Here is a 27,414-nt window from a genome sequence, read left to right as displayed (position 1 = left end):
AAAATCAGTTGACCACATGCGTCTATTCACGAATTCTGTTCTGTTCGATTGGTCTCTATGTCTAGACTTACGCCAGTATGACAGTGTCCTGGTTCCTGTAACTTTATAGGAAATCTTGAAAATCAGATAAGATTAATTCGGTAATACAAACTTTAGACATTCTTTCTTATAGAGAATTCATCAACTGTGTAAGACATGATAATTGGCTGCATACCGCATTCTTGCAGTTCTGTGATTTGAAGATACTTGGTAAGTCTCCTGCCTCAGATAAGGTGGTCTGTTAGCGGAAATCAGGCTGATAATCAGGAATGGTAGGAGCTACTGATCTGGGTCTGCCTGCTCTCACAATTAATTAGGGTAAGTGACGGGGGAGATTATGGAACCCCGGACTGTAATAGTAGTACTGACTTAGGCGAGAGTTTCCATTCTGTCACCCATCCCACCTTTTGTAAGACCTAGTAACAAAGGCCTTATGCAAACCAGGAAAATAAATGGCAAAAATTATTAGCAAGAAGTGCAGAATGCCCAAGGAATTGACAGTCTATAAAATTACCCCGTATTCAAGAGTGGACGTTCATCCTACATGATGTTTGATTTAAGGTTTGAAAACATGTCCTTAGATACCTAAAAATTATGTAAGTAAAAAGCATGGCCATGTGTTTTATGAAAGGCATTTATTCTACCCGTATAATATCGGCTTACATACCTAATGTCCAGAGTGGTTTTCATTTTGGAATACATAATTTTCTAGAGCCTTTTCGATAGTCTTTGTTTGAAAAAGCACTATTTACCCACCTTGCCACTATCTGAGACTGTGCCAGGGACTATATGGGCACAGCCAGAGCTCTGGGGAGTCTTGAACCCATGATGGCAGACAGGGTCTTGGAAGAACAGTGTTCGGAGAGGGAAACAGAGATCCACAGACCTGCGCAGTCACACAAGAGAACTCAGATGAAAGCTCACCTGTGTTCTCACTTAGTGATGCTCCCCTGCCCCTCAGACGCAGGGAGAGTTTTTGGTAGATGTAGTAGATGGCAGAATATTAGCTTGAACCAGATGAAATTGCTGTTTGGAGGGTTAGAAAAGGTTACATCAGGGATTCCCTACGGTTCTCCTCTTAGGTAACCCTCAGACAAAATCAGGCAGGTGTGGAGATCTTGGAGTTTGTACGGAGAATGGACAAGATCTGATGGTCGCTGGTGAAAGGGGGACTTAGGGTTGCTCCAGGGATGCGTGTGTTTAGGAGAAGGTGGGATGAGGAGCGACTTCTCAGGAGATTTGCTTGAGAGGATACCGTGGGAAGTGGCCTTTCCTCAGGCCACGAGGATCCCCTGGGGGGATGAACTGTGTGGTGCGTGCTGAGGTGCCAAGTAGCTTGTAAAATCGGCTTTTACAAGAGACAATTTGGGTCATATTTTTCCCCTTGTTGGATTAAGGATAAATGGAAAGATGTTCTCAGCTTCTGCCCATGGCAAAGCACGGGGAGGTGCTTTTGTTGGTCACCAGGTGTCTGTCCTACAGTGTTGGGGTTTTTTGAGTTGTTGTTAGGGTCTGACTGAAGGTAAAAGGTTATGTTTAATAAATGTGAGAAAATACTATTTGAAGCCTACTTTTGAAAACTCACTTTTTTTTTTAACCTAGGCGTTAATCCTTTGGTTGCTAGCTACTAGTCTGATTTTTACTTACCAGATTATCTTTCTGTCTGTCTTACTCTCTGGGTATCTTTTTCTGTCTCTCTTTCCCTGTGTGTGTGTGCACGTATGTCTGTGTGTGTGTGCATGTCTGTATGTGCAGGTGTGCGTACGTGTCTGCGTGTGTGTGTGTGTGCACGTGCATGACTGTGTGAGTGTCTGTGCATGTCTGTGTAACTGTGTGTGTGTGTATATGTGCATGTATGTGCACGTGTGTGTGTTTCTCTCTGCTCCACGCATGTTCTCTGCCCTCTGTCTCTCTTTCTCTCTTATTGGTCTATCCAGAATTTCTGACTTGGAACAGAAATCTTCACAGTTGAATTCACGTGCGGTGTCTTTCTCCCCTTTGCTTTTTCAGTTCCTCCAGGAGTGATCCAAAACGGAGCACGGGTCCTGAGCCGAGGGCTGTTTCCTGGCGTGCGGCCACTGCCAATCACTCCCATTGGGGTGACAGCGGCCATGAGGTAAGGGAGGAGTACGCTGGGCAGAGCCAGCCTGGGGAGTGGGAAGGGCAGCTTTCTGTCCACGGGGTCCCTTCTGGAGACAGAGAGGAGCTGCTTCGAACTAGTGACAGCAATAAACCTGGTTTGCGTGCTCAGAAATGTGAAAGTAACCCCAAGAACTCCCAATCCAAATGCCATCTTCTCTTTATCGGGCCACCAGATGATCCTGGTCTCTTTAGAGATGAGGAGATGGAGGCAAGTTAAGTTTTTTATTCTAAGAAGGCAGGGTAAGAGGTGGGTAGAAGAAAACAGAAGGCAGGATATTAATTGGATTCTAGGCTAACGGGCCTAGCACAAGACCCAGTCCTGTCCCTCCCCTGTCCTGTGACTCTGGGCTCAGTTCCTTCGTCTGTGAAACTCCTGCCTCCTACCAGGGGTTGCAGGGAAAATCAAATGCAAAATCAGATGTGAGGCGAGCTTTGGTACGTGGTCTATAAATAGCAGGTGGCATCATTCCCCTGCTTCCAAGAATGAGGTCAGCTGCCAAACCGCATGAACCCTTCCTTGGGACATTTCTCTCCATGCTCTCCATCTCCACTGCCAGCCCCGGATCAGGGTCCACCGCCAGCCTGCGGCCCTCATAGGCACCATTGCCGGAGCCTCCTCCCATCTGCCAGCTGCTTCTACACCCACTCCTGCCCATCCATCCACCACTGCCAGACCAGTTTCCTAACACCATGCCCCTCTAGCTGTCTGCAGAAGCACCTTCTGTGACTGCCCCTGCATCACCCTGATAGTCCTTCCTTCTCCTCGAGCCAAATGTGTTCCCCAGATATGCCCAGTATTGGCCCATCTTATTCATACAGTTTTGTCTGCATAGATTCCCCTCACCCTCATATGCAAGGCAGCACGTCCTTCAAAATCTGACACAAAAGATGATCCCTTCCCAATGCTTTTTTAAATGTGGTCTGGGAACCAGCATCGGAGAAACTTCTCTTTGCCGTGAACCGATTAGCCCCATGCTTTAGCCCTTCAATGAGTGACCCTGTATGGTAGCAGTTTCTCTGTGTGTCCCTTTCTGTCCTGGGTGCTTTGTGTCCTAAGGATGAGGGCTAGCTCTCAATCAGTTGTCTGATGCCTCATCACTATTGCATGTGCTAGGCCCGGGTTGCTTGTTTAGAAAAAGCCTGTTTCACTGAGCTGCATCCCTTGAAGGTACCATCCCTCTCCTTCTGCATTTACAGATCAAGTTTGCACCTGAAGGCCATTTTGCTTTCATAGTGTTTCATGTCCAAAAGGAAACCAACCCAGAAGGTGTGTTTAGCTGGGCCTGAGGGAGAAGCAAGGTCAAACTCCCCTGCTGTGTGCAGCTTCTCCATGAGCTTGTCTTTTAACTCCTCCTGCTGTTGTCAGGACAAGTTGCATAATCTTCAGAGCAAAGGTCTATAGCTTCTGACTTGGAACCAACCCAAATGTCCAACAATGATAGACTGGATTAAGAAAATGTGGCACATCTACACCATGGAATACTATGCAGCCATAAGAAATGATGAGTTCATGTCCTTTGTAGGGACATGGATGAAATTGGAAATCATCATTCTCAGTAAACTATCGCAAGAACAAAAAACCAAACACCGCATATTCTCACTCATAGGTGGGAATTGAACAATGAGAACACATGGACACAGGAAGGGGAACATCACACTTCAGGGACTGTTGTGGGTTGGGGGGAGGGGGGAGGGATAACATTGGGAGATATACCTAATGCTAGATGACGAGTTGGTGGGTGCAGTGCACCAGCATGGCACATGTATACATATGTAACTAACTGCACATTGGGCACATGTACCATAAAACCTAAAGTATAATAATAATAATAATAATAATTACAATAAAAGAAAAAAAAAAAAAAAAAAAAAAAAAAAAAAAAAAAAAAAAAGGTCTATAGCTTCTGATAAGATGGGAAGTTGTTAGCAATTAGAATAGTAACAAATTATAAAACCACTTATCATTTCTACTAATCTGACAGGGGGATATTTTCCAAAAATACATGGAAAGGTTTTTCTTGTACCTTTCCGGTATCTCTCCTGGCTACTCTCGGGTCAGTAATTCTTGAGTTCCTAAGTGGTAAGCCTCTTTCCATGAAGCCAAAATTCCAATGCTCTTACCTCACATTTTTGAAAAAGACATACTCTGTTTTTCATTCTTTCTTAAAATCTTTCCTGTGTTGCCTCATAGTTTACCTTCTTGGTTGAGAAGATTTGGAGACTGTGAACTATTTTTGCTTGGAGCAACAATGTATTTTTATTAGCAGATTCTAAATATAGACTTACAGTTTATCCTCTTGACCATTTTTTTTAGTGCCTTCAAGAGTAGCTTTCGCTATGGGCCCAGCCATGCCTTATAGAAGGGCACAGAAAAGCCAGGCAGACAACAGGTTGACCTTCAACAGGAGCCGCCTTCTCATTTTAATTCTTACTCTCATGGCATTTATTATGACAAATTTTACTGGTTAGTTCCCTCTTGAGGTGTTATTTCAACTACCGATGGTTTCTTTCTGGTTAGAGAATAACAAAGCACTGCAGCAAAACAGTCTTGTTTCTGTTGAAAGTTGCCACTCATCCAGTCCAGTGAGTGCCTCAGCTGGGCTCCTTCCAAAGTAGAAGAAAACAAGACAGCCTCTGAGCCAAACTTGTGTATCAGACAGGTTCAGTAGGGAGACAGAAACCACACCAAGTAATTGAACAGAGAGACTTTAATGTTAACCAGGGCTGGGTGTGGTGGCTCATACCTATAATCTCAGCACTTTGGGAGGCTGAGGCAGGAGGATCACTTGAGGCCAGAAGTTCAAGACCAGCCTGAGCAACATAGGGAGATCCCAGCTCTACAAAAAGTTTAAAAATTCGCCGAGGCCGGGCACATTGGCTCATGCCTGTAATCCCAACACTGAGAGGCTCAGGCGGGTGGATCACTTGAGCTCAGGAATTTGATACCAGCCTGGGCAACATGGCAAAAACTTATCTCTATTTAAAAAAAAAATGACCTGGGCATGGTGGCACACACCTGTGGTCCTAGCCACTCTGGAGGCTGATGTGGGAGGATCCCTTGAGCCTGGGAGGTCAAGACTGCGGTGAGCCGAGATTGCTCCACTGCACTCCAGCCTGGGTGACAGAGTGAGACCATGTAAAAATCAAAATGATTAGAAAGAAAGCAAAGCTGTGAACCAGGTAGGAAGTTATTAACTAGGTAACTGAAAGGGTAAAAGATAACTCAGGGTGTCATGGAGAGAGTCATTGCAGGAGGCAGCTACCACCTCTAGGGTTGAAGGAACAAAGGAAAGAGGTTGGAATGATCGCCACATGGAGCTGAAACTCAACTTTGCATGGGGGGGGGCGGGGACTAGGAAGCAGCCTCTGATGGTGCTGGTGCCTCTAAGGGAACATAGTTCTGCAAGTGCTGGAAAAACTGCAGACTGGGTTTGGCACCTCCGAGAATGAATGCTGCTGCTGAGGTGCAGAGGCATTGCTGGGTGGCACAAGAACAGGAAACAGGCAGGAGCCAGTTCCATCTTTCTCCACCACCTTCTCAGTCTCTCTATGGCACCCCCTGGTGGCGGAGCCTCACATGGAACCCAGTGGTAAAGTCCAGCCCCAGCCCCAGCCCCAGCCCCAGCCCCAGTGTGGGAAACAGAGTAGAAGGGTGGGTTTGAGACTGAGTGGCAATAACTTTGTAATGGCACAGCTTGCTTCATCTCTGTCCACTACAAAAGCATGTATAGTCTAATTAAAGAGTGACTTTCCTGAGCATCGTAGGAGTTTTGAACAAAATCATTTTGGTAAAATGTACAACCATAGTTTGCAGAAACTAGGCAAGTTACCATTTGCATAAACAGAGATAACCAGTAAAGAGGCCGGGCACGATGGCTCACACCTGTAATCCCAGCACTTTGGGAGGCTGAGGCAGGCGGATCACATCACCTGAGGTCAGGAGTTCAAGACCAGCCTGGCCAACATGGTGAAACATCATCTCTACTAAAAATACAAAAATTAGCTGGGTGTGATGTTATGTGCCTGTAGTCCCAGCTACTCAGGAGGCTGAGATGGGAGAATCGCTTGAACCCAGGAGGTGGAGGTTGCAGTGAGCCGAAATTATGCCATTGCACACCAGCCTGGGCAACAGGGCAAGACTCTGTCAAAAAAAAAAAAAAAAGAGAGAGAGATAACCAGTAAAGAAAACCATTGTGCATTAGCAGTTAGTTGTCCAAATACCAATTCTGAACTTGCTCCCCTCAGTTTTAAGGGAAATGAGGGGAAGAGGGGTAGTAAGCTCTAGAACATTAGGGGTACTTGCCTGTAGTATCTTTGCCCTCATTTTGCAGGGCAGGTAGTAGACACTGAGATGCTTTTGGAAAGAAGGAACACAAACATACCTATGGAGGCATCTGCCTAATCAGTGTCTGTGTAAAACCCATTAAGAAGTGCTTGGGGAAAAAAATCTTGTTTTGCATTTTCACATTCATCATAATTTTAACATTTTTAATTTGGCCACATGTCAGTGGAACTCAAACTCAGCCAAGGCTAAAAAGGAAAGCAGTGCAGTGGAGACTAGAACAACACAGAATGTTATCTCCCAGACCACATAGCAGTGCCCCAGTATTCTGTGTGTGCTCAGATGTTTACAGGGGTTGCTGCCCCAGTCTGTTCAGCTGGGGCCCAGGGAGGGCGGGAGAGTCATTAGCACCCACTAAAGACCAATTTCCCACTCTCTTTTGTGTGACGGGTTTTCCTTGTGAGTCTAAGCGACTTCTCCTTAAGTGAAAATATTTGTCTTTCAGGGATTTTTTTTTTCCTCCACTGAGTGGCAAAGGCCATGTTTGTTTGTCTTAACTCTGAAACTGTTATTGACATAGATGAAGTGTTACTTTTATTAGCTGATCATTACACAGCTTCTATTTGCCAGGTTCCTTTGCATATAATTATGATGTGAAATCTCCTTGTAAGAGTATCTGTCAATAGTGTAATTGACTTTACGGTGTTGACTTTTTACTCAATAACCTCCAAGATTGGCCCATCCTTAGACGTTGGAAACCTGCTTATTTTTAAATTTGCCTGGGCGTCAAGTCCTCAAGGCACATGATCCTCAAAATAACTACCCACACATCTTAAAGTTTTATGCCTGTGTCTTCGGCTGCTTTCCCAGGAAAATCCCTTGCAGAGATTGCATTGAACGGAACCCATGATGATAACCCTGGGAGAGCTGTTGCTGGCCTTCTTTGGAAGGAGGAGTCCCAGGTTTCTTACATTCACAGCATCGTGGGCAGCCCCACACCCTGGGTTGGGTCACAGCAACCCCCCTGGATCTCAGCCACCTTGCTTTTAACCTTTAGGGTTCTTTTTGATCCCTACATGCCTCATCAGGTGGCAGAAAAGAATGAAATGTCCAGGGCTCGCTGCAGGATTGGGAAAAAGCTGATGTGGGGAAGGCCTGTTCTATAGCAACTGAGCCAACAAAATACGTACATGAACTCAGGAACCACATTTCCTGGGTCCATCTCCTGCAGCCATGTGACCTCGGGGAAGTGCCCATGGGCTTCTCAAGAGGAAACGTGTGTCTGCCTCATGGGTTATTTGGATTCACACACAGCTATGTGCCTGGCACGTAGTCAGCATTCTGTAGGTGTTTGATAAATAAGTAACATGGAAAGCCTCATGGATTCACCTAGCCTGTCTCCCACAGAGCTTCCCAGGTTTCCTTCCTGAGCACTGGAACCTCAGGTACCCCAAAACCTTAGGAGAAGGCTTAGATTAAATTCATGCCACCTTTCAGCACAGAGTACATTTGTTGGCCAAGCCATTGGCTTTGAAGAGTGCTGGCCATAATCTGGACTACAAATCTAGACCACCCTACTTGTTACCAAATTACACGAGAGTTTCATCCAATCACCATCTAAGGCTGCTTAATTTTATTTGGATCTCCAACAACCTCAAGTGAAAAACTGCACTTCCCATGGAACGTGAAGCAAGTCAGGCATTAATGGTCTGACTGTAGTAGAAAACATTAATTCTTAAGGTCATGTCAAAATAGAATCATCAGGAAAACCCATCTTTCAGCCTAAGTTCTGCTCCGGGTCAGCTGTCTTACCTCCTCCCTTGAGAAGATATTTGTATCAGGAGTGTAGGAAGGTGGCAACCTTTAGTATTAAGATAGGGTTGTATTCCAATTATGTAACTTGGCTGCTGATCTTTTCTAGTGTTGTATTTTGTTCTGTATTTAAAGACCAAACACCTGTTGGCCTTTGTCTTTGAAATCATGGTCTTTGAAGGCAATTACAAAACTCAGTATTAGATTTTGCTTTTTAGTGGGAGGAGACGAGAAAATACTAAAGAGCTAGGTTTAAGGGAAAGGGGGAAAAGAATCCCAGTCACACAAAGCATGCACTGAATTCCCTCCTGGGCCCGTTTCAGCAAGCATAGTTTTTGCTTTGGGCCCTCTGGTCCAGAAATTTAAACAACGACCAGCAAACTGTGAAATTTGATCAACATTCTAGAGCTGCTCCTCATATTTCATATCAATGACATTCGTTAATGCCTTTGAAAGTCCTGGTGGCTCTTTTTCATGTTGTACCTAGAAATCCTCCAAACTCCCAATGATTCTGGACTGTTTTAAATGCAAAACAATTCATGGAGGAGAGTTGTAGGATCACTCCTATTTGTATTGTGTGATCTCTTGCAAAAAGGATATCATGTTTATCTCAGTGGTTTAGGGGAGCAGTTTGCAGCTCGGGAGAAAATTGTGGTCCCCCTGGATATTACCACTGAGTTAGAACTCTCAGAGCTGATCCTGGATGCTTCCAGGAAGGGCTAACCACCTGGCCCCTGGACATCCTTTACCTTTTTAGCCGTGTATCTGCCAGATTGCAGAATTCTAGGGCTGATGGAAGGGATCTTAAACCTCACCTTGATTTTACAGCTGAGGCACAGGTAGAATTAGACTGGATTTTGTGAAAAAGGTACGGAAGAGCTGTAAACTAACAGGTTAAATCAGTTTAATGACCTAAATGACATCTCTCTCCTAGGTAGAATTTGATACCTGGTGAGAAGTATTTTATGCAACTTGTATTAAATGATTCTCTGCATGCTCCTTAGTATTTCCTATCATTCTTCGTAGTGTTCATCTTTACAGTTTGGGGAGGCTACTGTCTTTTCATTTTTATTGCTTTATTTCTTTATTTCTTTATTTATTTGAGACAGGGTCTCACTTTGTCACCCACACCAGAGTGCAGTGGCACAATCACGGCTCACTGCAGCCTCATCCTCCCGGACTCAAGTGATCCTCCCACCTCTCAGCCTCGCAAGTGTTTGGGACTACAGGCACTCACCGCCGCTCCTGGCTAATTTTTCTATTTTTTGTAAAGATGGCATCTTGCCATGTTGCCCAGGCTGGTCTCGAACTCCTGGGCTCAAACAGTCCACACACCTCAGCCTCCCAAAGTGCTAGGATTACAGGTGTGAGCCACAGTGCCCAGCCCTGAGTTTTTTACATAACTAGAATGATACTGTGTCTTTTTTAACTTTTAAAAACTCATATTAGGTTTCTTTGTTTTGTGATATATAGCTGTAATTGAGTCATTTTCACTGCTATATAATATCCCATTATGTGACTATACTATCATTTTTTTAAAAAAGACATTTGGATCATTAATAGTTCTTTGATATTACAAGCAGTGCTTCTGTGGAAATTCTTATACATGTCTCAGATTCATTTAAGATGTTTAGGAGTGAAATTGTTGATTTATAGGGTATGTACATGCTCAGCTTTATAAGGTAATGCCACATTGTTTTGTAAAGTGCTTGTTTCCAATTACACTGCCACCAGCAGAGTGTGATAGTCCCTAGTCCTCCACATCTTCACACACATTTAGAATTGTCATGCTTTGTCATTTCAACCAATCTAGTAGGTATGTAATGGTATCTCATTGTACTTTAATTTGTATTTCTCTTGTTACTAAAGATGTTGCAGTTTTTCATATACTTAAGGGGCTCTTTGAATATATTATTTTATGGATTTCCTGTTTAGCATTTTGCTCATTTTTCTACTGGGTTCCCTTTTTTCTTCTCTTCATAGGAGTTCTTGATATAGTCTACATATCAATCTTGTATTGACTACATATGTTGCAGATTTTCTAAGTTTGCGGATGGTCTTTTCACTCTCTTTCAATTTCCATTCTTATTAATCACATTTATCAATCTTTTTATGAAATCTGGTGTCTTAAAAATTTATCTCCCTACTCTGTGGTCATATAGTCTCCTATAGGATTTTTCTAAGAGATTGAAAGTCTTTTGCTTTCACATTTAAGTCTTATTATTTGAGTCTCTAAGCCATCTGGAGTTATGGTGTGAGATAAAGATACATTTAAATATTTTTCAAATAATAAACAGTTATCCCAGCATCACTTATTAAGTAGCCCCTCTTTTTCCCACTGATATGAAATGCTAGCTGTGATATATATCAGGTTTCTTCATATTTGTGGGTTTATTTTGGGGACTCTTGGTCCTATTTCATATTTTCCTGTACCATGGCAATACCACAGTGTCTGAATTATTATATCTTTGTAAGTTCTTAAGTCTGGGAGCACATGTTCTCTCACCTTGTTCTTTTTAAAGTGTCTTTGCTATTCGTGGCTCTTTGCAGTTGCATATAAACTTTATAATCAGCTTGATAAACTGCAAGGGGGTGTGCAAACAAGAAAAACAAAGAAAAGACACCCTATTGTGATTCCTGACTAGAATTGTATGGAATCTGTAGATCAATTTGTTGTGGATTAATACTCCTATATTGAATGCCAGGTGCAGTGGCATGCACCTGTAGTCCCAGCTACTCAGGGGGCAGAGGCGGGAGGGTTCCTTAAGCCCGGGAGTTTGAGGCCAGCCTGTACATAGTGAGACCCTGACTCTTAACAACAAAACCTCCTTTTTGCATCTTTCAGTACATGAGCATGTATAGTTCTCCATTTATTTAAATCTTCAGTGCCTCTCATTATATCTTTATGATTTTTTTCCCTAAAGTTCTTATTCCTGTTCAGTTAGATTTATTCTACATAGAATAGATTCTTTTTCATGCTGTTATAAATTTTACAAATTAATATGATGTATTTTCTATTTGCTGCTAATATATGGAAATGCAATTTATTTCACATTGTTGATTTTTTTCCAGCAAACTTGCTAAATAAACTGCATTAGTAACTCTAACAGTTTATAGATTCTTCGTGCACAAATCGTATCTTCTGTCAATACTGGTGGGTTTTTTTTTCCTAATTATTGTATCTTTTCTTTTTCCTGTCCTATTGCACAGTCTAGGACCTCTGAATAGAAGTTATGATAACAGGCATCTTTGTGTTATTTCATATTCTAAATGGACCCATGTTACTGATTCACAATTGATAGGACATTAGTTAAAGGTTTTTTAGGAAATATGCTTTATCATAACAAAATTATTCTAGTCATACTTTGCTATGATATTTTTATCATGAGTGGTTATTGAGTTTCATAAAAAAAGTTTGCATTGTTAAGATAACTATAAAATTTTTCTTTCTTTTTTTTACTGTGGTGAATTATACTATAAATTTGTCATTTTGAACAAAACTTGCATTTCTGAATATATTTGCTTATGATACATTTTTTTAACATATTACTAGAGTTGCCAAGCTGATGTTTTATTTATGAATTTTGTGTCTTTGTTTATAACCCATGTTTCTCTAGTTCTGTCTTTATCTAGTTTAGTGTCAAGATTACATTAGCCTCAGAAAAGGAGTTGAGGTGTATTCAAGAGTTTATCTAAGACTGGAAATATCTATTGCTTAATGTTCGTTGGAACTTGCTTGCAAAATAGTCTGGCACTGGTGTTTTCCTTGTGGGATGATTTTTAACTATTGATTTAATTTATGTAATGATAATAGGATGACTTGTGTTTTAAAATTTCCTTTTGAATTTCTTTTGGCAACTCTAGGGGTTTGTCCATGTCACTTCAATTTTCAAATATATTGGCAAAGAGTTATTCATAATATACCTTGTCATCTTTCAAAATATCTTTTGTAACTATGTCCCTTTTATATTCCTTATTTCATTTGTATCATTTCTTTTTTGCTTAATCTCGCCATAGATTTTTTTTCAAAGAATCAGCTTTTAAAATTAGCTCTACTTTGCATTTATTCTCTATTCCATTGTTTTCTGCTATGTATAATTTCCTTTCTTTTTTGGATTTATTCTGTTTTTCTTTGTCTGGATTGTGTATTTTTATTTCAAGCCTTTTTTCTTTTTCTATAGAAGTTTAAGGTTATAATTTTCCTCACCCTACTGCTTATTGCATTCTATAGGTTTTGGTATATTTAATTATTGTTAAGGTATAAGTATTTTCTAATTACCATTTTGATTTTTTCTTTGACCCATGGGTATTTTTAAAATGTGTTTTTTGAATTTCCAAACTAAAGAGAAGATGGTTGTTTTTAATTTTTGTTTTCAGTTATCTCTCAACATTGACTATTAATTTGAATACATTGTGGTCAGAGAATTTATCTGTACATTATTGCTTCTTTGAAATTTGTTGACATTTGCTGTGTGGTCTAGTATATATCAGTTTTTAAAAAGTATTTCAGCCAGGCGTGGTGGCTCACAACTATAATCCCAGCACTTTGGGAGGCTGAGGTGGGAGATTGTTTGAGGCCACAAGTTCAAGACCAGTCTGGTCAACACAGTGAAACCCCTTCTCTATCAATTATAAATAAAAAATAAATAAGTAGATAAAAATAAAAAAGATGTCATGTGTGAAAATATGTCTTTTCCATTATTAGCACATGTTCTATGTTTATGTCCACTAAGTCAAATCTTCTCCATATGAAACTTTTGTGTGTGTGTGTGTGTGTGTGTGTGTGTGTGTGTGTGTCAGCTTGATCAGTTGCATACTGAAAGGGATGTATTAAAATCTCCCATTCCAATGTAGATTTGACTATTTCTTCTTGTACCTCTTTCAATTTTAGGCATGTATATTCTGAAGGTATTTTATTGGAACTATGCATGTTTAGAATTGTTTTAGCTTCCTGATGGGTTGAATCTTTAGACTGTTGAATGACTGTTTATCTGGAGTAATGATTTTTGCCTTGAAATCTATCTGATCTCATTTTAATATTGCTATACCAGCATAGCACAACTTGTTCCAGTCTTACTTTTAACCTGTTTTTCTTTATCCTGTTGTTTAGGATTGTCTCTTGCAAACAGCACATGGCTTCTTTTTTCTTTTTTAAATTTGAGCTAATGATCTGTACCTTTTAGCTGAAGATTTTTAGCCCATTTTTATTGACATTTTTGGGTTTGGTTCTATCATCTCGTTTTACGTTTGTGTTTGCCCCATTTTTTCAGATTCTTTTTTGTTTCTAGCATTATTTTAAATTGATTCTCCTACTCCTCATTCCATTTTTCCCCCTTCTAATGGTTTGGAAGTTATCCATTCTGTTTTTCTTCATTTAGTGTTGATCCTAGAACTTTTAGCATGAATATTTTTAAATATTTAAAGTTAATCAATATCTTTAACCTTCTGATCAATACAGGGCTCTGGGAATGCTTTAAATTCAGTTCTGTCTACCTCCCAATTGATATGCTACATTTCTCCAGTACTTTGGTTCTGGTTTTGTTTCTTTGTGTGTGTGTGTATGTAACCACTTAGTCGTTATTATTATTGTATTGTACAATCAATACTTGGCCACATTTTCTTTTCTTTTTTGAGACAGGGTCTTACTCCTGTTGCCCAGACTGGAGTGCAGTGGCACGAACACAGCTCACTGCAGCCTCAGCCTCCCAGTTTCAAATGATCCTACCACCTTAGCCTCCCGAGAAGTGGGGACTGCAGGCGTGCACCACCATGTTCAGTTAATTTTTTGCATTTTTAGTAGAGACGGGGTTTTGCCATGTTGCCAGGCTGGTCTTGGAACTCCTGGGCTCAAGAGATTCGCTTCCCTCGGCCTCCCAAAGTGCTGGGATTACAAGCATGAGCTACAGCACCCAGCCTACATTTTCTGTACTAATCATTTCTTCTTACATCTCAGATCTTCCATTTTGGATCATTTTTCTCTTTCCTGTAATATATTCTTAAGAAATTCCTACAGTGACGGTTTATTTGTACTTAAAGCCCTGAATTTTTGCCTGAAAAGTTATATTTTGCCCTTACCCTTAGAAGATAGTGTTACTGAATATAAAATTCTAGATCGACAGTTATTTTCTCTCTTGAGAATATTGTTCCACTTTCTTCTGCTTCACTTGTTTTATCTTAATTAGTACTTTAGACGATACGTTTTCTTTCTACTACTTTAAAAATCTTTTTGTCTCTTCTGTGTCTGCTCTAAAGTTTGACTGTTATGTGTCTACATATGGACTTTATTTTCTTTATCCCGCATGGGATGTGTTGGCTTTCTGAATCTGAAGATTGGTACCGTCATCAAAACTAGAAAATTCTAGCCATTCTCTATTCAAGTATTGAATCTTCTCCACTTTTTCTTTTTACTGGAACTCCAATTAGGTTTCCATTGGTTCTTCTTTCTGTGTTCCGTCTCATCCAACCTTTCTTCCGTATTCTCTATCTCTGTCTCTTTCTGCTGCATTTTGTGAAATGTCTTCAGGTCCATCTAACAATTCACTAATTTTTCTCTTCAACTACGTTGAGTTTTTTAGGAGCACCTTCAGTGTAGATTAATTTATTTATTTTTGAGGCAGGGTCTTGCTATGTTGCCCAGGCTAGTCTTGATCTCCCGGGCTCAAGCACTTCCTCCTCAGCCTCTTGAGTAGCTGAGATTACAGGTGTGAGCCACCACACTTTGCATTGATGTTTTTAATTTCAAGGATTATATGTTTTATCTCTAGAAGTTCTGTTTAGTGCTTTCCAATATAGCCTGATCTTCCTTTCTAGTATTTTTCAATTCCCTCCTTTATTTATTGAAACATACTAACTTTACATTCTGTAACGAATTATTTCAACATTTATAGTCTTTGCTGTTCAGATTCTATCATTTCTTTGTTCTCTTGTCTCTTTGCTTATGGTGGTTTATTCCCGTTGTGTTTAATGTTTTTATTTATTTATTTATTTTATTATGAACCCATGTTCTTGAAATCTTATCCGTGGAAATTCCTTGTGGCTTGAGTTTAAAGTATGTTCTTTCAGAGAGGATTTGCTTTTAAAACTTCGGTTGGGAGCCTGGGGGACCAGTATACCTGAAGCCACTTTAACGCCCTTAGAGGGTGCACAGTAAGCAGAAAGCAGCCAGAATCAACCTTCCTGCTGCTCCCTTCCTGCCTCCCACCGAGTGAGTTTGGGTTCTTGTTCTGCTGCGAGGGCAGACGTTCACTATAGAGAAACTTTGGCTTTCTTAGTTGCCTAGTTGCCTGATTGCTCACATTACAGGTTATTTTAAAATGTTTTATTTGTGTGTATGTCTCTGTGGGTCTCTGAATATCCCTTATTTTCTAGTGAACTCAGCAATGCCTTTAAAACAAGTTAGTATACTTGGTCTAGGATCTTTTGTATTATAGTCAGAAGAGAACCTCCCAAATGTCTTTCTACCACTTGGCTGGAGGTGGAAGTCTTTGGTCATCTCTTCTCTTCCATGTCTACTTGCAGTTGATTTTCAAAACAAGCTTTGAACTTGCTCCAGTCCCCTGCTTCTACAATCCCATTAATCCCATCTACTTTTCACATTTGGCAAAAGATCAGAGTCCTCAAGTAAATCCCTGGGGAGGACAACTACCCTACATGATATCCTTTAGAGTTAGAGCCATTAGTTTCAGAGAGACTCCTAGTGCACCAGGTAAGAGGCAGAGACGACACATGCTCATTATACTGTAGTGGAACCCCTAATTAATTGGTTAAACGAACAAACAAACAAAAAATGGCAAATGGCCACGTCGTAAACCTACACCTTGACCTGTTAGTTGAAAGCCTGCTCATTCTGGGTTTGAACTAATGTGATTTCTCTTTTTATGTTTGATATTTTCCAACTATTTGACAAGAGAATGAGTACCAGGTTTTATCTGAGATGAATAGCACGTGGTTTTATTGGGCCACGTGCTTTAAACTTTTAGAGGCCCAGTAAAATCAGGTGGCTCTGATTTATGCTAATTTATGCTAATTGCAATATCGTTACATATACATTCAGCTAAAACTGAAAAATTGCAGGCATTTCGGATGTATCACATGTTCATTTTAATGAATGATTTTTAAGAAAGTGGTTAGAAATTCACCTTCCAACATGTTCAGAATGGCTGGTTTCTTTTAAGCATTTGTTGTCCTGTAATGGCAATCCCTGCGGCGGGAAACATTTGACACCAAGTCAGTGCAGCTGGCTTGCACCATCGTGAATAACATTGCACCAAGTTATTAAGAATTGAAGGAGCTTGTCACTTTCTGCTGAGTTTTGTGTGTAATTTATGGATTACATAATCCCAAGCTAAAATCTCAGGGAAGGTTAATTTCATCAAATGAGAAAGACATTTATATTTTAATTCTCATTCCCTGAAGTTATGTCTGTGTACCTGTTTTCATTCAGAAATATTGTCAGTGGATGTATTGGTTTTCTGTCTTCATCACAGTAAACTTCCTTCTTTGGGAGTGACAGGGAGATATTTTGAATTCCTGCTTGAACCATCTTTGAGACTGTCTGGGCCACCCCACTCAACAACCATGGGGCTCTCTGAGCTTCTGTTTTTCTGTGAAATGGGTTAAGTAGGCCAGTGTTCCAATAGGGACTTGGGTCATGGACTCTCTGTTGGCATGCAGTGTGATTCTAGGTGGTACCAGAAACTCTGCCCCACACAGCATCAAATCAGGGGCTGTGGAATCATTCTCTTTTCTATTCTCCCTTTAATCCATGGGATCTCTTTAAGAAGAAAGTTTCCATTTGGATCCCCCTCTTTAACGCTGCTAATCTCCCTGTTTAAGAAAGAGAGAGACATTCTCAGGCTCAAAACCATTCCTCTTACGATAGTGTGGAGCTCACATTTAACATCATTGCTTTGGTTCTAGTGTATTTCTCCCCTCCCTAAAACTTTGATTTAAAAAATGTTCAAACTTAGGAAAAAAGGGAAAGAAAAGCACAATGAATAGCACAGACCCTTCACCTAGATTCACCAGGAATCAGCACCGTGGAGCACTTGCTTTATTTCTCATTCTCTCACTCGTGATTCTCCCCATCTGTGTTCAGAGAGGGATCATGTTCTGCTTAACTGTGGTAGTGACGTGAGTTGTAAGCCCCAAGTTATTTTTTAAAAGAAGCATTCAGAACTGAATCCATTTATTAAAAGCTAAATATAGCCCACTTTACTCTTTCAAGTATACTTAGATTTACTATGAAACTGTTTGATGTTAGTTCAGTGGGTGAATTATTTTTGTATTTTACAGTAGTTCCCTCAAATGGCAAAACTTAAGAGGACCATACAACAAGACTTTCATTTTCGTTCGCTTTAATAACTATTAATAGCTAGCTGTACGATTAATTACATTTACCAAGTTTCACATTTGGTAACACCTCAAAGTAATCTTATCCCAGCCATCTTTATGCACCCAAGACACAGCCAAGTAATAGGAAGTCTGCAGAAAACAGATATGGAGGAGGCCAGACCCCAAAGCTCAGGGGCTGTGTTCACAGGCAAGCCCTGGAGGAACTCCTCTTGAAGGGCCTGTTTCCTCTGACTTGGTGCTGGGTTCCCGTACGCCTCCCGATCCAGAATAGAAAGAGAAAACAAGACTTCTCAGAGTGAACAAGTCACAGCAGCAGGAAGTCGCAGGAATCGGACCGCAAGTAAACATGATCAGGCACCACAAACAGCCTTGCTCTGTGCTCAGGACGGTTCATTTAATCCTCACGCAGCCCCACAAGGTAGATGAGGAAGCTGAGGCTTCAAGAAGTAAAACAGCCTGCTCAAAGTCACCAATAAGCAACACTGGGATATGAGCACAGGTGTGTGTGGCTTGCAAGCCAGGCTCTGTCTGTAAGGATTTGGGGGAGGTGGTGTGTATCTGGGATCATGGAGCACAGGACACAAGCTGGGACCCTTCTGGGTCTCACTGGCACTTCAATGTACAAATACACACATTGTAAGTGTTGGGGTTCATAATGAGGTTCTTGGACATCTAGCAAAGGCTTAGTTTTGATAATGACCCTCATACATTTTGCTGGTGGACACGACAGTACGGAGTCTCTCCCCCAGCCTAAATTTAGCAGAATACCACTGGCCCTGGGGCCCCAGGAGAGCAACTCCTTCGCCTCACTCCCTATTGCACCCTTTTCATTAGGGACTCTTTCCCTTCCCCTTTCACTTTCTATGTGGGATGCAACTGACGTCTCCCTGAGCCTCAAGGCCCATGAGGGCGACAGGAGAAAATCCAGGGTAGAGATTGTCACTACTGTTATCTCACTGGGGGTCCTGACCCCACCGCCCTTCTACCAGTGCCGTGTCCTCAGCGTGTGCTCAGTGAGTCATGGTGGTGGAGACCCACAGTCATTTCCCGAGCTTCTTACTCTCAGCCACATGATTCCACCTGTGCTGCACTTCCTCACTTTATCTGTTGTGTCCACCGTGCTGACACAGCGATAGCCACTGGGGGCCTAGCAGTAACCACACCCTGTCTCGTGGAGCTAGCTCTCTAATGGGACACATGACCACACAGTTCATAATGATGGTGGGGAGTGCCCTCTATGGAGGGAACGTAAGAGTACTTACAGTTGGGGTCATCTAGGCAGGAAAAGTATGGTCATGTTCCCCAGAACTCTTAGAAATGGATCACAAGGTAGATGAGCTTACAGGAAACCGGGCCAGCGTGGTGCAATAGAACAGTTCCCCTCCCTGCCAAATTCTTCAGCCCTTGTGTCCAAGGTCAGATGCCTTGTCTTCCACAAAACATTCCCTGGCGTCCACCCTTCGTCCCCTTCAGCTATAAGTGACCCTTCTCTCCTGCAAGTATTCATCCTTCTAAAGGCTGGGTGCCAGGCACTAAGAGACAGGCAGCTGCCTCCCAGACCTAAGGAGTGTGGGGCCTAACCAGGAATAAGCTTCACAGCCATTGCTCTCAGGCCAAGCCGTGGTCCAGGCACCTGCAGGCATTCATCCGTGTCCTCAGCCCCACACCCACGGGGAGCAGGTGTAGTTACTATTCCCACTTTCCCGATAAGGAAGCACAAGGTATGTTAAGTACATCGCTCAGATGTAAAGATACAAAGAAATAATCAGAGGTGTGATGAGTGCTACAGAGGCCTGATAGGCATGGGTAGCAGGGACCTTGTTATAGGGAAATCACAAAGGAGGGTCGGTCTGGTGATGTAGCTAAGACCTCAAGTCTGAGAGTCAGACTTTGATTCCGGTCCCTGCCCTGCAAGTGATTAGTTGTGTGACTTTCAGTACATCACTGAACTTCTCCAGGCTTCACTTCGAGCCACTGTAAAATAAGGATGCTAATATCCACTTTACGGAGTTAAACACGGTCCTCTGCGCAGACTTAGCAGAGCGCCTGGGCAGGTGTTGAGTTCGGGAAATCGTAGCTTATTGCCCTCTGGTCTGTGATGTGACCCTGACTTGCCTTTCTGTTAGGCTGCAGCATCTCTCTGGCAGTGTCTATATCTGATCCAACCCCATGTCCGTCCCCCAGAACCCTCCCTAAGGTCATGCATTTCTATTAGGCGCTCAGTGAGTATTTGTAGATTGCATGAACGAGGGAGGGAATGCATGAGTGAGTAGCTGTCACCACATGGCAGGTATCTTTGCTGAACACTGGTTTAGTCTTCTGACGAAAGCCTAATGTAGCCGCTTCAGACGAGAGCAGGCTTTTTTCTCTGAAGTACCCAGCCAACGTCGTCTGGCGGTGTCTGACTCCGTGGTGTTGGCGGGGACACGAACCAAGCACAGCTTGATTTTTATGGTTTCATGTAAGAGATGGAGCCTCCACCGCTGTCACTTCAGAAGAGTGTTGTTTTGACGTTTCAGCCACACAAATGGAGTGAAACTGCCATTATAGGAGATAAGCAGGGGAGACTGAAGTGTCAGAATTTAGGGCCCTGCCTTCAAAGCAGATCCACCTGTTGCCCCCACAGTTTGCGAGTGGCCCCATTGAACACAAAGGGGCTGATGTTTGAATGCAGGCGGGCTGCCGGGCGCCGCCATCTGAGGACGTCTAACTGTGTCCCCTCTTTGTCTCCCGTCCCTCCCCACTGTCCTCGCTCTGCAGGAATGGCATCACCAGCTGCCGGATGCGGACTGAGAGTGAGCCGTCGTGTGGCTCACCAGTGGTCAGCGGAGACCCCAAGGAGGATCACAACTACAGCAGTGCCAAGTCCTCCAACGCCCGGAGCACCTCGCCCACCAGCGACTCCATCTCCTCTTCCTCCTCCTCGGCCGACGACCACTATGAGTTTGCCACCAAGGGGAGCCAGGAGGGCAGCGAGGGCAGCGAGGGGAGCTTCCGGAGCCACGAGAGCCCCAGCGACACGGAAGAGGATGACAGGAAGCACAGCCAGAAGGAGCCCAAGGATTCTCTGGGGGACAGCGGGTACGCATCCCAGCACAAGAAGCGCCAGCACTTCGCCAAGGCCAGGAAGGTCCCCAGCGACACACTGCCCCTCAAAAAGAGACGCACTGAAAAGCCCCCCGAGAGCGATGATGAGGAGATGAAAGAAGCGGCGGGGTCCCTCCTGCACTTAGCAGGGATCCGGTCCTGTTTGAATAACATCACCAATCGGACGGCAAAGGGGCAGAAAGAGCAAAAGGAAACCACAAAAAATTAAAAACAAGTCACTGATTTGTTTTGAACTTACGGCCATTTGGTTTCAGCATGTCAGGAGATTTCTAATGATTTGTGGCAATATCAGCAATTTTTTTTCTTTTTTCTTGTTTTTGGTTTGGTTTTCTTTCTTTTCTTTTCCTTTTATTTTGTTTTAATTTGCCCCCTCTTCTTTGTTTTGGACCCTTAAGAATTTTATTTTTAAAGGAGATTGAAGCCATAGAACTCATTGACACTCAGCTGTTTTACAAAAGCTTTTCATTATCTGAAGACAAAATCGAAAAAGCCAAAATTACCATTGCTTCCTCCAGCTTGTCAGAAACCTGTGGCTGAATCCACAGGGATGTCAACGTCAATACCACAGGAACACACATTCGGCACCTAGAAGGCACGTGGGCAAAGTAATCATCGTTCAGGCTCAACCCTTAGGTTTAAAAAGTCAGGTTGTCCATCCCATTGGGTTCACTGAGTGAAGGCACATAAAGCAATTGAGGAGAAGGAGGAACCCCTCGTCCCCCTAGGAGCAGACCCAAGCTTGTGGCACCAGGCATCTGATGGTGCCAGGAAAGCCACTGGAATTGTCACACGGCGAGCACGGAGGGCCGGCCACCAGTCCTCCATGCTTCTGAACTCTGAAGCCCGATGACGTCTTACGAGGTGGACGTTGGACTGTTCATGCACATCGGGTGTCAGTGACTCATGAAGAAGAAATGGGGTAAATTTTTAGTGATGTTGGTCATCATTGAATTCTGTTCTCTATTAAATTAAGAAAATGTTCCAAAAGCCATAAGCCTGAAGGTTGGCCCTGTGCACACACACATACACACACACACCACAACACACCACACACACACACACACACACGGAGAGAGAGAGAAAACTGATGCGGAAAACAAGCTGTGTCTTCTTAACTGCCCAAGTGAAAAGCAACCAAGTCCAGGAAATTACAATAGCTGTTAAGGAAAGGAAATAATGGTACAGATCTTTTTCTGTCTATCAAAACTATTTGATCCAAGTGAAAAAAAAAAAAAACTAGAAAGCTACAGAACCTGCCATTAGTATTGTGGTGTATTTTTAAGATTAAAGGTACACTGATGGACAAAAAAAAAAAAAAAAAAGTAAAACATGGCAAAAAAAAAATAACTCCTATACTGCCCTCAAAACGGAGTTTGCAATTAATGTCAGGATTTATCTTTGCAAAAATCAGTGATTTCCACATTCAGCCAGTATAGCCAGCAGAAATTTCTGATCCACAATGCATGGATTCCTTTGAAGAAAAAAAAGAAAAAGAAAAAAATCACAAAAACAAACTTTTTTTATTCAAAAGTAAAAAAGTTCTTGTAAGGTAAATAATGTATTTAGCATGAAGCATGAATTATTTTCATATAAATATAGAAAATAGAGAAAAGGCTATGCCTCTAATTTTTAAGCCCTTAGGCTTAGAGGTTCTTTTGGTTTTCTTCTTTTTTCTTTCTTTTACTTTGCTTTCTTTTTTTCCTTTTTGTTTTTGTTTTTGTTTTTTGTTTTTGTTTTTGTTTTTTTTCTGGGTTATTTTATTTTGGTTTTTTGAAGCAGGTGTTTAAGGTTTAACCTTCTTCAGGGACAAATTCTGACTGTTGGGGAACTTACTCTGCAATATAAAAATATCTTCATGCTCTGGTAGGGCTTGGATGGTTGAACTCTGTACTGCCTTGTGTGCACTTCAGCCCCGACCCCCTCTGATTCTCTGTTGAAAAGTGTGTCCTTTCTCTCTGTCTGTACATGTTTAACATGACGCAATAATTTGAGGGCAATCTTAGTAGTGAGTGTGTATGATAGAATCAAGAGAATTATGGGACGCTTACTTGAGAAAATCATTACCATGATTTGGTTCTAGGAAAAAGGCAGTGAATAATTATGCAAATTAGCCAGAAGAAGGGGAAACGTGCTAATGGGCCTTATTGGGTGAGGGGACGAGATGGGGTTCATGTGAAGGAGGAAGCGATGCCGAGGTAGGAAAGGCCAGCCCCAGACATCCTATCGCCACAATGCCACATCGCGGTAGGAAGCAGGGGCCGGCCATCGCTACCTTCAGCACACTGACCAACCTGGAATTAAGACCACCTAGATTGTGAGAGCTGAATTTAGAAACCAGACAGTGTCATGCAGCCCAGAAACTCCTGTTGTTACCTTTGCCTAAGAAATTTTCTTTGGTGGTGGGAGGGGGGGGTCCAAAGAGAAATCTCTAAAAGAATATGATCTTCCATCCAAGTGGAAGGAAACTTTAAAACACAAACACCCAGTACTGTGGCTCAGGATATGATGCATGAGGAGAGGGAGGGAACAGAGATAACCTTAACTTTTAAAAAAGGGACTGCTGTGGGCCAAAGCCAAGCCCATCTGCCAGGACCAGGTAATGTCAGAGCTCCATCAGCCCGGACAGTGGGAACTAACTGATGGATTCCCCACACTTACCTTCCGGTGGGTTGCTGGTGAGAGAACCTGAAAAAACCTACACCTCTACAGCAGGTCGAATTCATGACCTGAAGCTGAATACTTCCAGCATATCTGTTCAGGGTGTAGATGGGAATAAAGTATCTTTGCACTGCTCTGTTCCCTCCGTCTCCCCAGACATCTGACACCCTAAAAGCCATCCACAGCTATGGAGCCTGAGCGACACCTTGATTTTGATTTGTGTTGTCACCTGACCAAGCCTAAAGACCTCCAGCTCAGTCCCCCACCTTCATCCCACCCCACAGATGATAAAATTCAGACCTCTCTCCTGAAAGGCAGAGGTTCAACATTCAGGACTGTTTCTGGCCGAGGACTTCTTCCAATTAAAACCCCCACCGTGGGCTGTCTCCCCTCATTTCATTTTTCTAAAGGGGCAGAGGCCTCTTTTAGAAAATAATAAAATGCAATGTGTGTGATTTACTTTTCTGATCTCTTTGAGAAATAGAGAAATATAAAAGTGTGTTCTTAACTCCAGAACCACTCTTTTTGCATAAATACCTCATCGGGCAGCTTTCTAAGTGTGATTTTCCTGAGTCTCCCTTCGTTGGATCTGCCGGAAGACTTGTCGGGGAACCTTTAGTGAGGGTACTTCTTCCTATTTTTCTTCTGTTTTTGGAGGCATACACATTATGCATAACCAAAACAATGGCTCAATTGTGTTTAACTTTGTATTTTGATTGTTGAGAACAAAAACAAAAAATATCAATGTGTATGTGGCTGTTTGTAGTGAATTCATTGGAGAATGAGGTTGTCCGCGTGCTTAACAAGCCAAGGGGCAGGAGGCACCCTCTCTTATCCCCTCCTCCAAGAGCAGTAGAGAATTTAAGCACAAGCCTATTTGTGAAAGAATATTTTGCTTAAGTGTCATTCACTTTAGTCTTGGAATTCCTTCCCAAACGTCAGGTGTTCTTTTAGCTTCCAAACTAGCATATGTATCCATTAGTCTGACAGATCGCCTGAACACCATTAAGAGGTGTGGCGTTTTTGCTTTCATTTCTCCTGCTGGGAGAAGTGGCGGTTCATGTGTCATTCCAGTATCTCACATACTCACACGGGGCAGGGGGGAGGGGGAAATGGGGAACTATAGCAATATTTAAAGATGCTTTGGAAACCAACCGTGAACACATCAACACCACGACGTCTATGATTACTTGCTATTGGCCCTCGGACACATTTAAGAGAAAGAGACGGTCACTCTTTTTTTCTTAAATGATATACACATAAACAGTTATTTTTATCCTATTATAATTGTCTTTTATCTTTATCTAGTACTATGTGGAAAGGGTTTGCATCATAGATTTTTCCCAGCCTTATAATATACCATAAGCTCCTACTTCCCTGCCCCTCTCTAATCAGTATTCTTTCAAGAGTTCTTTGGTGAAGCCATCTATCTGAAACTAAAATGAACCAAACCCATATTTCACTGGTGGTTGGAGAAAACCATGGCCAAAACGATTGTGGCAGGTCTCAATCTTGGGAGTTTTTAAGAAGGAATGTGCCAGAGGCCTTTCCCAAGAACAGAGTTTTCTTTTGTTTTGCAGAGGCATTCAATGTGTCTAGTGCTTGCTGGCCACAGCAGTTACTACCACGGAGCCTTCTGGGAGGGGCCGTTGTGTTGAAGGAGGCTCCTGCCTGAGGGACAGCATCAGGCAGTGGGCTCTGTAGAGTGAGAACCAGGTGGAGGCCTTCTGTGCCCAGCTCAGAGTCCTGCACCACACCAGGACTGCCCAGGCCAAGGGCCACTGACGCAAGTTCCACTCATTCCACTCTGTGGGGGGTGCCTTGTGCCTCTCCTGGAAGGGAAGGGCTCTTGGAGAAGGAATTGGAGTTACGTACAAGTGACCTAAATGGGAAGCTTTTCTGGATGAGATTGGATTAAATTCCATGTGATTTCTCTTTCCCTTTAATTCAGGTTGGGACTCGTTTCTTTCTGGTGGATCACAGCTGCCCAGATGTTGCAATTGATTTTTATGTTTCTGTAGAGAAGTATTTTTCTTTCATCTTCAGGATTTTTTTTGCCACCAAAAGAAAACATTGGAACTCTGTGTTTCCTCTTGATTGTGACTTCCCAGTGTTGACAGTTAAGTCCTTAGTGTCGTAGGTCCCAGCCCACCAATACTATATCAAACACTGTTATGCACATAATGCAGCACTGTGATCTAATTTAAATAATACTTTTTTATTATTTATACTACTATATATAATATACATCAACACTTTTGCTATATAACCTAAGTGATAACCCTCTTTTAGTTACCTGCCAAACTCTGGACTTGGTTTATATTGCAGTTAACACAGTTACAAAGTTGTAATGGTGTCTTTTTTTCCTTTGTAACGGAATGTGTAAATCAAAGTATATACATTGTGTGGTGTTCCTGTTTCTGGAGTTTCATGAGGATTTACACATGGCATTCAGTGTTCTGTATAGATCTGCCTACCTTTGTGAACTCATCTGTTAACCCTCTTCCTTTGAGAGAGCACCGGCGATGGTGGTTAACTCCTTGTGTTTTCTCTCTCTCCTACTGGTTATTCTTGAATTAAGCACAGACTCGTCAGCTCGGTTGCTTTATCATGAATAATGTGTGTGACCTTGCAGTTCTTCCACAGTTCAGCAAACAAGTGCTAGCTTCACTGACCAAAAATTAAGGAAGGAAAACCCAGTTTTTAAAATGATCCATCTTTTAACAGCCGAAACCGATGTGTCTATGGTGCTGCATCTTGCTGTTGTACTTCTGAAATCAGACCTGTGTGAACGATCATTTCTGACTTAACCGTGAGATGCTCACGAGTACCCTTCCCGTTGTTTTGTTAGCGTTGAAATCAAGACTATTTATTTGGAATATATACAACAGTGTTTTTCCACTGTATTTCATTTGCAAAAGTTGAGAACTGCTTCCTCTACCTTTTGCAAAATAATTGATATTCCATATTGGATTCTCAAAGACTTCGATATGGTGAACCTATTAAACCTAGAAATTGTATTCATCCTTTCATGACTGGGGCCTGAGTTCCCCAGCCCCTCTCCTTCTTTTTTTTAGATGAGATTTAGCACACTCTCAGTTATTTAAACATGCAACATTTCTTGAGTATGTATGTTGAGGCCATCTGAGCTCATAGCTGATTCAGTAACCAGTTTCATGCTGTGTCATTCACACTCACTACTTAATACTGCCATGGTGAAAATGTGGAGGAAAAATGTATCCATGTGTGTCTGGGAAGCGTATACACTTGTACATTTTTTAATACTCTGATTCTGTAACATTTCTGAGTTTTGTTTTACAGAAAAAAAAAAGTGATAAAGCAATCAGAAGACCAAGAGGTTTACTATTGATGCTTAGGGTCGTCTGACCTTGGCTGGCCAATAGACCTACACGGCCAAATTAATTTACGAGAGTAATAATTTTTCAAAAGCCAATTTTTTTTCTGTATTTTCTGTATGAAACTGCCAATATCATGAATAGAAAGGGAGAACCATAAAGGAGAAAGAACGTGATGTTCTGTTATGTTCGTGTGAACCTAAAGAAACAATGTGGAGGCAGGCGCGATCAGCCGAACTCTAGGGACTTGATGGTGTTGCTTGGAAGGCATCCATACCTGCATTTTGCATTCTTCGTATGTAATCATATTGCCAAAGACAAACTATTTCATCATTTATTGTAAATAACACTTTTCCCCAGACCTACCATAAAGTTTCTGTGATGTATTGTCTTCCAGTTGCAATAAAAATTACTGAGTTGCATCAATTGAAGAAAAACACCACGTAGTGTTATGTGTGCTGCGTCTCCCTGTGCAGATGCTGGTCCGCAACATCATGTCTGTTTCTTACCTGCGGTCAGGTGCATGTGCAGTTTTTGCAGTCTGGTGCGGGTTCTCAGCTGCAATTATTGTGCCCCTCCTCACACATGTGTGTGTGGGTGGACATCACACACTGCTCTGCAAACACAAATGTGCATTCGGAAGCTGGGCTTACCCGGGATCTC

At 42.2% G+C, this 27,414-nt stretch overlaps 1 protein-coding gene across 14 annotated transcripts in view; it reads left to right on the top strand.

Annotated features, from left to right (window-relative positions):
- The window catches only part of FOXN3 (forkhead box N3), a 459,693-nt gene extending 432,505 nt beyond the window's left edge, over nucleotides 1-27,188 (top strand). For all 14 annotated transcript variants that reach the window (XM_063715683.1, XM_054530372.2, XM_063715684.1 and 11 more), the window contains 2 exons: nucleotides 2,050-2,155; nucleotides 20,390-27,188. In XM_063715683.1, the coding sequence (XP_063571753.1) occupies nucleotides 2,050-2,155; nucleotides 20,390-20,945 (662 nt within the window). In that variant the 3' untranslated portion in view covers nucleotides 20,946-27,188. The remainder of the gene's footprint in view (nucleotides 1-2,049; nucleotides 2,156-20,389) is intronic.
- Nucleotides 27,189-27,414: the final 226 nt, after the last annotated feature.

The sequence above is a fragment of the Pongo abelii genome, chromosome 15 (genome assembly GCF_028885655.2).
Source record: "Pongo abelii isolate AG06213 chromosome 15, NHGRI_mPonAbe1-v2.0_pri, whole genome shotgun sequence".
NCBI lineage: Eukaryota > Metazoa > Chordata > Mammalia > Primates > Hominidae > Pongo > Pongo abelii.
This window is presented reverse-complemented; position numbering and strand designations above follow the sequence as displayed.